This window comes from Mustela nigripes, chromosome 8 (assembly GCF_022355385.1).
Source record: "Mustela nigripes isolate SB6536 chromosome 8, MUSNIG.SB6536, whole genome shotgun sequence".
NCBI classification, from domain to species: Eukaryota; Metazoa; Chordata; class Mammalia; order Carnivora; family Mustelidae; genus Mustela; species Mustela nigripes.
This window is the reverse complement of record NC_081564.1, coordinates 46,144,462-46,158,798: the sequence shown is the minus strand read 5'-3', so window position 1 is coordinate 46,158,798 and position 14,337 is coordinate 46,144,462. Positions and strand designations below refer to the sequence as shown.

Genomic DNA, 14,337 nt, shown 5'->3' with positions numbered 1-14,337 from the left:
TTGTTGTATCAGGTAACAAAAGTAAGGTACCCAACATGTATCTGGCTATAAGCAAGTTAGTAACTAGTCGTAGCCTTTTATTATGGAAGAAATTCATGGGGCAGTTGAGGAAGAATGCACGTTTTATCCTGTTTCCCTGTTCTGCAAAGTCCTGAAGGGTGATACAGTTCTGCAGGCTTTTTGTGTCCTGCAGAACGTATTTCCCCTTCTGGAGACAGCCTGGGAGAAACTGTGTGAATTTTTGTATTAAACTTTTAGGAACCATTCTCTACAATAAAAGGTGGGCAATGGATGTGAGCTCACTATTTATGGCAAATAGTTTGCATTTGGGAATCTCTTTAATGTTCCCGAAAAGGCTGTGTATTTGTTTCATTTGATCTGAAGTGCATCTTACGTCGGTTATTATTATTCCCATTTTATAGGTGAGGAAAGTGAGGCTCCTCCAATAAGCATGGCTGACGTAGAAAAAGAATGTAGACTTCTGGACTTGAAAATGGACAGTCTTCAGTCTCACAATTTTCAAATAGGAGAGGCCAGGACCAACCTTAAGCCAAATCAGGAGGTGGACATAATTAATCCTCTGGCCCCCACATTTCTCCTCTGCTGTTCCCTTTTTCTTAAACATCTAGACCTCAGTTCCCTCCCCTATTCCACCTCCCCAGAGAAAGTTACTTCTACAAGAAAAAAAAATTATTAGTCAGTTATACCTGAAAGAGAATTAAAAGCAGTGGAAACCTGACAAATCCCTAATTGTGTGATTAAAGGCTTTGGCTGCTGATAAAAGCATTGCATGCCTCAGAAAGCTGATCTGGGAGGTCTTGGAGAGGAGGTGGTGCTGGGGTGCTGGTGCAAGAGATCCAGGAGTGTTTTCCCATTGCTGGTAAAATCTCAGCAGAAAGACATCCTCCCAGAAGCTGAGTAGACCTTCAAAGGTCTTCCTTGGGATACTTTGACTCAAAGTTCAGGAGATTAGCTAAGGTGGAGCCCACTGATCTGAGTGATAGGGGAAAATGAGGGATGGTTGTGCCTGCAAAATTATAGCAGTGGATCTGACTTGGGGTTGAATAGGCTCCTGGTAACATCGCATTAGCTGTTCAAATACACTGTGTGGAGAAGCAAATTCCGATTTCCAGCTGGTACGTTACCTTCTTTAAGCAATGTCTGTTTTCTTTGAAATATGCTACCTTTTTTGCACAAATTTTCTTTGTGCTATGAAGAGATGGACATAACTGTTGGGGATGGGCTGCCCCAAGGACTGGTGGGACATTGGTGTCATCTGTGGAAGGACTTGGGCATGACACATCACCATTCCCGAAAAAAATGACTTTAATTCTGATGTCTTCTGTATGGCATTTCAGAGTTGGCACTTACTTTTTTTTTTTTTTTTTTGGATTGTGTTGGCTGAAAAGGAAGTTTCAAAAGCATTGGATTTTTTAAAATTAAAAGCAGCAGTAGTAGAATTGATTTCATTAGATCCCTTGTTACGCTTTTCAGAAAATAGGATGAGATATGGCCCTCCTAGTTCACCATCTGAGAACATGCATGCTACTTCCCCATGTGTATTTACTGAAAATTATGTTTGCGAAATGTGTATATATATATATACATATGCACACACACACACACATATATGCACACACAGATATATGTGTATTTGCTTATTAAATCACATGGTGAAAAAGCAAAATGACTAAATATGGGTGCTTATTTATCAGCCATTCTCCTTAATGATTGATTGATTTAGTTAATTCACTTCATACATATTTGGAGATTATCTGATAATATATCCTCATTTAAAGTATGTTTATATATAACATAAATGCTGTATCTACATATATACATATTACAATACACATGTTACAATATACATATATTTAATATATGCTCACATTACCTTGACAGGTCAGGATTGAAACAATATAAGTGGGAACATATTTCCACAAATGACTATTAATTTATAGTTACTAATAATGGCATACACGTTCACTTTCAGTTCTATCTGGGTAGCTCTGTAAATTGTGTATTGATTATGCTAATGGCATTGGTGTCTTTATTACTTGTCTGCAGATACATGCAGATTGAATGCACATTTGGCAAGGTTGTCATTCTGTAGGGAAAAATGCATTTTTAAAATCTGGTTTTTGGAAAGATTGAGTTAAAACTAAAGAAAAACATTAATTAAACACATATAGAAACTTAAGGAATTGTGTTCTAAGAAATGAAGAGTTCAGTTAAAAAGTTAAAAATGATGCTGTTATATTTCCTTTGTGTCATATTCATTAAGGGAAGTCTTGCAGAAATGGTATTCATTCAATAATGATCTATTTTTATAGTTTATTTTTGGTTGTGTTGCTTTTCTTGTTTTGTTTATCAGGTCAAAGGAACCGTAGACATTTAGGGTTGCATGTATTTTGAAATTTATTAGCTCAACTAGAGGAGAACAGAATGAATTTCTTTTTTTCCAATTATACATAAATTTTCTTGTATTTTGTAATAGCTCATAAGTCATAAATCATAGCCCCACATTTTGCTCTGATCTTTCATTATACAAACATGTATCTATTTGGTAGGATTTTTCTCTTTTATCCTTTTTGTTCTTTCACGGAGCCATCATGGTACCAATGCAGTGGTTTAGAAACCTCTTTCTTATCTTCCTGAATGGGATCACTTCTTAGAAAGTGGGCCTTCCACTTTCAACTCAGAAAGAAAATTTTAAAAGAAAATTTAAAAAAAATTTAAATAATTTGTTTTCAAAGCATTTTCTACTTTATTGTAATTACAGTTGGATTCCCCAATTTGAGAACCAATAAGAGCTGCTATAGGGAAGAGAGAAAAACAACATCAACAACAAAATTTTCATATTCCTGGATGATATGAGTGCATTTAATACGATTTATTATTCAAGTCCCCAAATTTTGTCTTTAATTCACAATCTCGAGACAAATCCAGTTGTCCTGGTCTTTCAAATACAACATTTAAAATTTAGAAGAGGACCTTCCCAAATTAAAAAAAGAAAAAGAAAAGAAAAAGCAAAGTCACTAATCAAGAGAATTGAGTGATAGAATTGGATTGATTTTTGTGAATGTTAATTTTGTGAATTTTCCTCTCAAAACGTAAAGATGAGCACTGCTACATTGCGACAAGCGAGTGTTTCTTGTTCAAAACAAAACACTTTCTCCCTAAGCCAGGGTTTCAGTAATTGTTGAGACCATTAACTTTAAGTGTGGAATTCAGAAATACTGTTACAATTGGATTGGTGTTATCTAAAATAGCTAAAGTAATAAGAACAGTTGGTAGAAGTATCAGGGAGTATGATGTCTGGAATACAAAGGCTTTTTGCCCCAGGTTTTCTTTGGCTGGGGTGGAGTGAATGTTTCTAAGCTACAGCTTATTTGCTACATTTAAGGAGGAAATAAGCAGACCCTTTCCCAAACATCCAAATGTCTAGCTCCTAGGTTCAAGTATGTTTCATTGGTGATTGTAGTTGTCCGAAGAAACGTTTTACAGTATTTCTGAAAAAAAGAGACGTTAGAATCAATCGTTGTTTCTGTTTTTAGTCAAATTTTGGATTTGTTTTCCCTTGGCTGTGTGTATGTTCGAAATGTGACTAAAGTAAAGGGAATCTCACCGAAGGCCTGAATCCCCACAGGTGTCATAGGGACCCCTGCAAATCTCTTGCACTGGATTAAAAAGTTAGCTGGTGGGATTGTGATATTTCTGGCCAGTCTCTCTCCAGTTATGGCTTTGGTGGGATTATGGATAAAAGGCAAACTCTGGGTGTGAACACAGTGAGAAAAAGTAAGCCATTAACCTCGATTAATACACCTGTTTTAAAACCAAGACCATCTCCAGGAATGGCTCTCCTACAGCCTGTACCTGGAAGTCATAAGCCAGCTCCTCGCTTTCTTATGGCTACACACAGTGTACAGTCCTGTCTCTGTAGTGACTCCTGTGCCTTTTTTCCCCCCTGCCATGGACTGTTTGCACTCTATTCCCTCCTTTCCTGCCTCAGGTCATAGCCTTCAGACTGGTTTCCCTGCTTCCAGATCTGGTACCCTAACAACCTACCCTCTGCATTTCCAGTGGGGCATCTTTCTAAAACGGAAGCGAGATCCAGCCCCTCTCTCCTTCTGTCCTCCCGTGACTTCCCCTGGTTCTGAGGTTAGCACGTGAACATTTAGCTCACAGTAGTTCCTTCGTGATCTAGCGGCTTTTCCATCCTCTTCTCTGCCAAGGCTCCCCCCTACCCCCACTCGGTGCAGCACCCCTCATTTCATTAGCACAGAAAAACTTGTACTTCCTGGAAGGCATCGTGTGGTTTTATGCCTCTGTGTGCCTTTACCAATGTTTCCTTTGTTTGGAGAGCCATTTTCTACTTGTCCCCAGGGCTACCCATCCTTTCAAACTTAGTCCAAGCTGCTCTTCTTTAGGTAAAAATTTCCTGCTCTGCCCTATGTGATTTAAATGCCCTGGTCTCTGGGCCTCTCTGAGTACTTACCCCACCTTCTGCACTCATGGATTTACTCATCTGTAAATCCTCCCTCCCCCACGCCTGCACTCATGCTTGCCAGCCCTCTCACATCAAGGCAGATGCAGAAAAATGCTAAGTTTCGAATGACGCACTCCGGTAAATGGGAAGGCAAGAGGACCACAGTGCCATCATCCCAAGCTGGACGTGACCGCTTCCAGGACTGAATGAGAGAATCCCGCAACACCTGACCAGACCCGCTCTTGACCTGCCAGTTGGGAAACTCTGCGGCAGCTTGCAGGCTCCTTGGGACCAGGACCAGGTCTCAGGCTTTACATCTCCAGGGCCTTAGCCAAATGCCTCTCGCTGAGCATCAGTGCTTAGTAAACAGTCATTTGCTGAAGGTGTGACAAGGCAGCCATTGTAATTCAATTTGAAAGTTGAATGACTTTAAGGCAGGAGTGCATTGATAAACACTCTTTATGAAAGTTGTAGTGCTCAAATTGCTTTCATCTAAATTGTATGTTCAGGATAAAGAGGGGTGAAGTGGAGGAAGAAGTGGAAATTGGAGTAGGATTCTGATCAGAAGGGGAGAAAGTTTTTTTTGGTTCCGAGGAGTGTGTATATGGTTCTGTGTGTGTGTGTGTGTGTGTGTGTGTGTTGATGTTGTTGTTTTTAACCTCTCCCAAGGTGAATTTTCCCCCACTTAGCATTTTCCTGCAAGGGATTCCATTGTAGATAGAAGAGTTGTAATAAATTCATGTTTGGCATGTTCTCCTTGATTATAGTGCATCTGTGATATTTCTCTTTGGTCTTCAAGGACCTCGATAGACCTGTAGAACAATCAAGCAACACCGCGGAAATTCTAAATTCAACAGCGTGATTTTGTTTAATAGAGAGATCATTCTTTCTGTCTGGGAAGATTTTATAGACAAAAGAAAGAGCAAGTACATACATAAAAGGTTTTTTTTTTTTTTAATGTAAGGCAATTTAATAACTTTCCGAGAATAGAGTGGTTGCAAATAAATGTTGCAGGAAAAGTAAAAAGCATATTTTTCTCCTTGGCCGCATGAGCTCTTCAGACCTGTTGGTGCCTGACAGGTGCTGGTGCTGGCCGGTGCTGTCCTGCCTGGCTGAGGACTGGGTTTTGGGTGTGCATCCTTGGCTACCGCACTGGTTTCTTTTGTTTTTGTTTTGTTTTGTTTGTTTACCTTTTCTTGACAGTAGAAGGAAAAAAAAACGAGGCAGCAGACCAGCAGGCGTGGGTGGGCCAGACGGCTGCACAGTCTGGCAATGCTACATTCCTTCATTACAGCCTGCTTGCCATTTTATAACAGTGTGCGATTTATTCTCCCTAAATCTGTTTTCATCTTATGGGATTTCAAGTTAGAATGCATAGCTAGAGCCCAGAAAGCACAAAATAATGATCCCGCCCTTTGGTTTTTGAAAACTAGGAAGGCTTTCTGTTCCCTGTTTAACTCTTTGTAGCCTGAAGGTAACTTTTCCTCTGTTCTTAAAAAGTGTCAAGATACCTCAGTGAATGTAGTTTGAACCTGCTTATACCCAAGGAATGATTCTGGACATGGTTTGCCTTAAACAGAGAACATTTGGTTTTTCTTTTTAGGCATGGGGCTTCCAACCATGCCAGTAAACCATAGAGCTAGCTGTACGTACAGATGTGAACTTTAAAAACAACATTAGACGGTTGGTGATTATTTGATTCCATCATTTGTAGTGATTTGGGGGACTTGAGTGGGAGTTGCATTTGTATCAATTATTTGTTTACTTATTTATCGCAGAGTTTCTGAGAAGGAGACACCAAGTTTTAATGCTCTCTTAATTTTTAGACAAAGTCTTTAGAAGAAAACAGAGGCAGCTTTCTCAAGTGACAAAAACAGCGTATTTTTACTAGCCCACTAGTAGTGTAGTGTTGGGCCCACTTTTTCTTGAACGTTTACTTTTTTTCATAGTTTTGGGTAATTAAGATCCAGGAGGTCACGGTCATCCCAGTGCAGCCAAGAAGTATCTGTTTCTGTTTTTTGGGTTTTTTTTTTTTAGGCAGTATGCACTTTTTAGTTGGCGATTTCTTGAACTTACTGGCATCGTGTGGCTTGATTTAAGATTGAGTAATTCATGCCATGGTTGTTTAATTTGGTGAAAAGCTGGCTATGACCAGAGAGCAGACTGTTAGGAAATGGTCATGTTTTAAGTTTGCGTGCGTGTATAAGTGGAGTATTTTGGGTTCATTCATCTCTTGCCAATCTTCGTTGTTAAGTAATCGTCTTGCATTCATATTTACATCATCTTCAGAATCCTGTGTTTCTGCCACTCTCGTAAAAACTGACTCGGGTTTGTAAGGTAGAGCTTCGTGCTTGGAATTCATCAGGAAAAGCCTCCTTTGTATCTCCTGCAAGAAGGACCGAAGGCCTGCACTGTGTACTGGCTGCCAGAAGTTTTTATAGTAATACTTTGTATCTAGGCTCTGGCTCTTACCATTAAATGTGCTTTTTATAGAGTACCAAGTTATAAATGTCGTGCAGCTACGGCATATTAATCTTACTGCAAAGATTTAATGAGGCAGTTGTTTTGCGATGGACACTAGTGGGAGAAGGGAGCGACAGAGTTTTACTTTACCACTGAGCTGCAGAAATATTCCTTGCCTGGTAATAATTATAACCACATGATCTCTTAGTTTTTCTTTCTTTTGCCAGTGCTTTTCCGTGCAAAAGTGGCTTGGAAGGAGGTCCACTTCTAGGCAGTGAAATGGGTTGGAAATTGGGCTGTTTTCTCAGTGGTTTGACATTTTAGCTTTGATCAGGCATGGGATCCTTGTTGCACGGAGAGAAATATGTAAGATGAGTTTCAAGAATACAGATAGTCTTTGCCAGTCCACTGAGATGGCTTTTAGATATTCATTACTTTGACTTGACTTTTATATAGGTTATAAAAAGTAAATGTGGTGAAACCTCATTTTTACATGGACAGAATAGAATTTCTGCTGGTTGGCCTTAAACTGATCCCGCACTTGAAATTAATTGAAGTCCATGGGTTTATTGCCTCCAACACTTTTAAGCCAGTGCAATTTTTCATTTTCCCCAAAGTTGAAATTTTATTAAACCAAGTTATAGCAATAACAACCCTATGAAGGGGAGGATGAGAAGGAAAGCACCACCTGCCAGAGAGCATAATAAGGGGAAAAACATACTTCTTTTGAGTTTCCATTTATAAGTAAAGTTAACAAAATTGGAAACAGAGAGCTGCCATTTATTTTTTGTAATAATAATTGTGTCTTTGTTCCAAAATTAAGTCTTTTATCCAGGTTAGAACACTATCCATGCAGGGCTTCACAGCAACCTTTAGAAGGGATGAGCTGGGAAGCAGGTGGTGCCGTGAGCTCAGTAGTGATGGACGTCACAGGTCTGAGTGGCGTCCTTTAGGTCAAAGGACAGAGAGTCCGGCCTGCAGCTGGGATGGGGTTTGCGGTTGTAGTGCAGGGATCTGTGGATATTTAAAAATACTGCCTTTCGGGGTAGTTGGGAGCACAACAATTGAGTTGAAAGAACAGTTGTCTTTCTTGAAGTGGTGTTGGGAGAAGGGCAGTTCTTACAGGCATGAACCTTGTATTTATAACCCCCTAGGTTGAAGTCAGAGACTTGAGTGGCTCTCGGAGTAATACAATTATTTTTTATGATTGGATCTCAAAGGACTTTATAAAAACTGCGTAACTAAGGCCATGTGCAATTATTGAAGTGTAGCCACCTGTGGGAAAGAAATGGTCGACCATGTAAGCTTTCCAGAATCTTCCTTACATCAACTGACTTTAGGAACGGAGCCCCCTAACACAAATAAACATCTTTTGAATGGGCGAGAAATAATTCTTCATGGGAGTGAAGGTTGGGAAAAAAAATCTACTCGCAGAGAGAGAGCAAGAGAGAGAGAGAGACTGAGATCCTAGCACTCGTTACGCCAAGACATCATAGGCTATAATCCCACCCCACACCCCAAGAGGGTCCCTCTTAAGTGGTGACCTAAAAACAAATTCGCCAGTTGGCTGGAGCCTGCATCCTAAAGTTGCAGCAGAAGTGAATAAGCTTGACTGACTTCAGTCCCTAAAGGTTTCTATCTGTAAATGCAGCAGTGGAAGCAAAAACATTTTTTATTAGTCTTAAAATGACCCTTATTTTAATAACTAGCCACAGTGTCAGAAGCACGGACAGGAGTCATCCTTAAGCTTTGAAGAGTTCAAGCATCATGCGTGCGTTCCTATTTGTTTGATATTTTTGATACTGGATTCGTGTAAAGTGTCCATATTCTTGAATAATAAGGAAAGTGAGTTTTTTACCATTTTTCTCTGCGTGCTACTGAAAGTATTCAGAGTGTCTTCTTATTTAAAAACAAACAGGCCTGCAAACTTGATGCATAGCATTTAAATAATCGTATTAAAATTCAGACCTAGCCCCCACATTTCCCTCAGTGCTATCAGTTTTATGAGAAACTGGAATCTCATGCTAAACAAGGGAGAATATTCAGCGTGTGCCGACTGCCTTCCAACAAGTGCTTAGTGGTGTGAGGGCCCGTCTGCCGGAATTGGGACGGTTATTTATTTTCTGGACTTTCTTTCTAATTTGGCAGTATTCTAGCACATAGTTTTAGTTTGTTGGAGATCTTTGAACCACTGCCTATTTGTTGCGTCTGCGGCTCTACATGAAATATCTGAAACCAGCAAAGTCAAATGTGATGGGATCATCGTGCCAATTTTGGGAAATGTAGGCATGTAGGTACTTTTTAATTCGGTGGTACCCGATCTGTTCCTGTTTATAGCAAAAATAGCAGTTGAAGGACTTTTTATGTACGTTCTGTTTCCCCCTCACTCTTCTCCCTTTTTATCATCACTAAGTAATATTTACTAAGCCCTCACCTGGCCACAGTGCTATGCTGGGCAAAGTACAAGACACACAGAAAAGATCCCGTGATCACTCCCCCGGGAATGAGCAGCCAAACCCCCAGTCTATTGAAACGGGCCCTGTGTAGAGCATGGAGATAATAATTTTCCAGATGGCAAATCAACCCAAATTACCAATTCACTTAAACACTACGTTCTTTAAAAACGAATCAACAAACAGAATACTCGTTCTTTGAGATGAGAACTCTGCTTTGTTCATGAACCCAAGAGATTATTATATATGTTGAAATGGAAGTTGATTTTGGCATACGTGAATCATCTGAAGGGTGGTGATAGAGTGAAGTTTATTGCAGACGTGAAGAAAGGCTTTAGAACAACTGCCAGCAAAAAGGGGACCACAGTGACTTGTAAGGAGTAGGGTTTGTAGATGCGTGTTACACGCTGGGCATCAAAGAGCAGCATTTCCATACGGGACGATGGTGGAGTGGTGGCACTTACAGACTTTTCTAAGAAATCTGGGCTAATTTTGATTCTGTGAATTCTTGATTTTAACATTTCAAATTTTATCTCCCCATATGAAAAAAAATTGACTACAGATAATGCATTACATATTTCTTAGGTATCTTGATACAACTCTTTTATAACCATTTTATTGACTATATTTTGAGACATAATTTTATATTTCTGACATCGGAGGACTTTTCGCTGTTAGAAATTAATGTCCCATAAATTATGTCACCGATTATATTACCCAGTTTCCCCTAAAGAGGCATATTCTCTCTTTCTCTTCCTTCCCCACCTTTGCTTTCTTGTGAAGAAGAGGGGTGCCACCAAGATGTTTGGGGGCACGTCTCTAAGTTGAGTCAAAGACAGCACATAGAGTCAAAAAGTATTTAAAGTATGTATAGAGCTCTAAGTAAAAATGTTACGTGTGTTTTACTCTCTTACTCTCTGTTGCTATTTGTGTATGATTCTTAGGGGTAGGCTAGAACTATTTGTAGTTTTACTGCCACCTTAGCTTTTCCACATTGGTAATGCTGGTGTAAGTCGTCGACTTAATTGTAATTTATAATTGCTCCTCGAATGTATTGCTTTTTTTGGGTGATTGCTTGTTTGAAAACAGGAGACATGCCAATATATTTACACTTGAATCCGTGTTTGTAAGAATGGTTTGCTGCATGGTAGAGCTTATTTTGCTATCGCTGTCTAACAAATAATGGGGTAACTGTGTGTTTTGACCGGTTTGTAAGTAAAGGTCAATTTCGTGCCTATGGTAATTAGCTTAGCTTATTCTAGACTTTTGGCTAATTCGGGTAATTTCCCGTGAAACAGTATATTTAGCAGAAAGGGAATTCATTCTTAAGCACAGTGGTTTTTTTTTCCCTTTACATCGGAGACTTTAATTTTAAAAGTGATTTATCTCTACCTTTTAAGCAAAAGCGCCGAAAAGGCCCTGAAAAATGGCAACGTTCACCTGAAAGGTGGACGGATGAGTTACTTGAAGGAAGCGAGGAGAAGAGTCCCACGTGGTGGAGGAAAGGCAAAGCTTCCACCCTCCTGAAGCGACACCTCTTAGGGAAGACTCACTTTGGGTTCCGGTAGAATAAAATGTGCCCGAAGCCCTCCTTTTGCAGCTTTGAGGAAAATGGTGCTTCTGTTTTTGGTAGCAAGAAGATTAAACGTTACTTGAAAAGAACCCGTCTTTAAATCCCATACTTACAGTCTTGCTTTTCTTTCAGACCCCAACTGTAAACTTGAAGACAAGGCTGAAGATGGAGAGGCACTAGACTGTAAGAAGAGGCCGGAAGACGGAGAGGAGCTGGAAGACGAGACTGTGCACAGCTGTGACAGCTGCCTCCAGGTGTTTGAGTCACTGAGCGACATCACCGAACACAAGATTAATCAATGTCAGTTGACAGGTAAACAATACTTATCACTCCTTGTCTTCGCACACTGTTCTATTTCTGATTTTTTCAGTTTGTACTTTTTCTTTCTCTCTCTCCCCATTGTTTTACTCCCACACTTGAACACATAGGTACGTCTAGAAGTGCTTTAGGAAGAATTCTAAGATGGTGGTTTGTGGCAAACTCAGCGTCACGGTCCGTAGAGTATGAATTGAACCTGATTTTCATAGCTAGTGGGTATTTTTCCTTCCTCCCTTCCTTCCTTCTTGAATCCAGAATCTAACATGATGGTTATAATAAAGTTAAAAAAAAAAAAAGAAAGAAGAAGAAGAAACTTTTGAATAGTTTTTCAAAGAAATGTAGAGTATCTTAACTTATTTTGATGTAAATATCACTTCCTCAGGGGAACTTTGCTTGATGCCCCTGTGCCTGAGTTTGGTACCTTTTTGTGTTCCCACATAGTACCCCCTATCCATTACATCTTAACAGTTTCCATGCCATGTGTTCACTTCCCTCTGTCCCTCTTTAGACTCCGAGCTCACGGATGGCAGAAACTGTGTCTTATTTGTCATTGTATTCCCTGAGCCTTGCACAGTGCCTGGCCCACAGTAGATTCCCACAAAGGTGCGGCTGTTATTCTGGATCCGATTTAAAATAACAAGAAGGGTGACGACATGTTCAGTTTAATGGTTGAATAAAACTAACACTCAGTTTGCCAAATTTCTATCCTCCTTAGAAAAAGTCTCTAAGAACAGACTATATCAGGCTGAGTGGGACATTTTAGGTAGATACATTTTTTTAGATTCCTGTCATTTTTCTCCTATTTGAAGCTGACATTCTCTGGCTGTGTGTGTGTGTGTGTGTGTGTGTGTGTGTGTGTGTAACTCTCTCTTTCTCTCCTTCTCTTAGTTTCCCAGCACGAATCTTTCTTCCATTACCCATGTATAGGAAGTGTATTTAGTAAAAAGTGATTCTCCAACTGTTTTTTATAGAATATTGATATTTTTGTAAGATTTTAAAAGGTGTTCCATTTTAGTCAGGGTTTCTGAACAGATATTGGTGGGAATGTTGGATTAAGTCCAATGAAATAGGCTTCTTTATTAAAGCGCACTGTTGGGGCGCCTGGGTGTCTCAGTGGGTTAAAGCCTCTGCCTTCGGCTCAGGTCATGATCTCAGGGTCCTGGGATCAGGCCCCGCATACGCATACGGATCCCTGCTCAGTGGGGAGCCTGCTTCCCCACATCTCTCTCTGCCTGCCTCTCTGCCTACTTGTGATCTCCGCCTCTCAAATAAATAAATAAATCTTTTAAAAAAAAGTGCACTGTGGATCTTTACAAAGGGACTACAGTGACTAAGTTTAGGCCTTAGAATCTTCTTTCTTTCAGAAAACCCATTTCCTTTGGTTGGAACTTAAGTCTGACCATTGATGTTACATATATAAATACTGGCCATAATACATATTTTCTGTGGTTTTTAGGATTTTTGGTTACTTTTATCTTGTTATAGTACCAAACTTAGGAAAAATTACAAAAACAATCCATAGACTACCCAGCACTATTTACTTAATTCACTGACTCAATGGTTATTTATATTTCATCCCATTTACTCTATTATTATCTTTTTCTTTCACTGATTTTTTCTTAATCACCTGAGAAAAGACTGGTGACATCCAACCCTTTTAAATATATCTTACATATTTCCTAAGAACAAATATTCTCTCACGTGACCACAGCATACTTCTTGAACTCAGAAAAGTTAACATTTAACACCGTAAGAAAACTATTATCTAATCCATGATCGATATTTAAATGTGAATATTTATTTCAGTAATGTCCTTTAGAGCTTTTCTTCTTGTCTAGGATTTGGGATCATGTAGAACATTTACTTGTCATGTCTCTTTTGTTTCCTTTTACCTGGAATGATCCCTCAGCCTTTCTTTGTCTTTCTTGATCGTGATATTTTTTAAGAGTCTCTGTCAGCTACTTTATAGAGTACCTCTCTGTATTTAGGATTTGGGCTTACCGATTACATTCGAGTTACATCATTCTGTGGCAGGAACACCACCCAAATGATGTTGTGCTCTACTGCGTGCATTAGGTCTGGAGGCATGTGATGCTGATTTGTCCTCATGTTGATGATGTTAACACTGAATACTTCTTTAAGGTGGTGCCCACCAACTTTCTCCAGCGTAAAGTTACTATTTTCCCTTCCTAAGTAATAAATAATTTGTGGGAAGATGCTTTGACACCATATAAATATCCTCATCCTCATAAAAATCCATTAACTCTGTAATTTTTGTCGTTATTAGCCTTCTACCACAATTTCCTTTCTTATTCGTTCACTTTTTTGTTTATTGGTATCACTTTGGGCTTTTGGATTTTACTGTATTCAGTGTCAAAATTCATTACTGTTATTATTTGGTGCCTGAGATTTAGCCAGTGGGAATCCCTTCAGACAGGATCTTGTGTTGGTTTCATATGTCTCCATCTATTTGAGGACTTACCTTAGTTTCAGCTGAACATAAATGCCCCAGGCTCATCATATTCTTGTCCCAGTCCCATAATTAGCCTTCCCCCCCCCCCCCAAGGAGCTCTCATTCTTTTAAGAAGAAATGTATTTAGAAACCACGATATGGGCACTAGAATTAGGAAGTGTATATGTAAATTTAATATAATATACACATGAGAACCATGTGTTCATGTTGATGCTTCTATTTCAATCCAACACTTCAGGTTCATCCCCAGGTTCCTCTCCATCTTTGTTACTACAGTCTTTGGCAGTGAGAAACCTAGCTTCATCATCCCTAATATATTGACAAGAGTATGCTTTAAGCCATTTCTGAGTTGCTTACTCATATCATCAAGACAAGCAGACCAACTAACTAGTTTCACAGCTGCTTACTAATGCTATAATTTTAATGTAACATCTACATACAGTGAAATTGATAAATCATAAGTGTACAATGATGAATTTTGACAAAACACATATACCCACATGATCCACATCCCTCTTGAGATAATTTCCTGCATCCTAGAAATTTCTCTCGTACCCCTTTCTGATCA

General features: G+C 39.4%; 1 protein-coding gene across 5 annotated transcripts in view; it reads left to right on the top strand.

Annotated features, from left to right (window-relative positions):
* ZNF521 (zinc finger protein 521) overlaps positions 1-14,337 on the top strand; it is a 277,394-nt gene that overhangs the window by 17,553 nt on the left and 245,504 nt on the right. For 4 of the 5 annotated variants that reach the window (XM_059409385.1, XM_059409382.1, XM_059409384.1 and 1 more), the window contains one exon: positions 11,111-11,290. In XM_059409385.1, coding sequence (XP_059265368.1) covers positions 11,111-11,290 — 180 coding nt within the window. The remainder of the gene's footprint in view (positions 1-11,110; positions 11,291-14,337) is intronic. The other variant, XM_059409386.1, reaches the window with a different exon arrangement.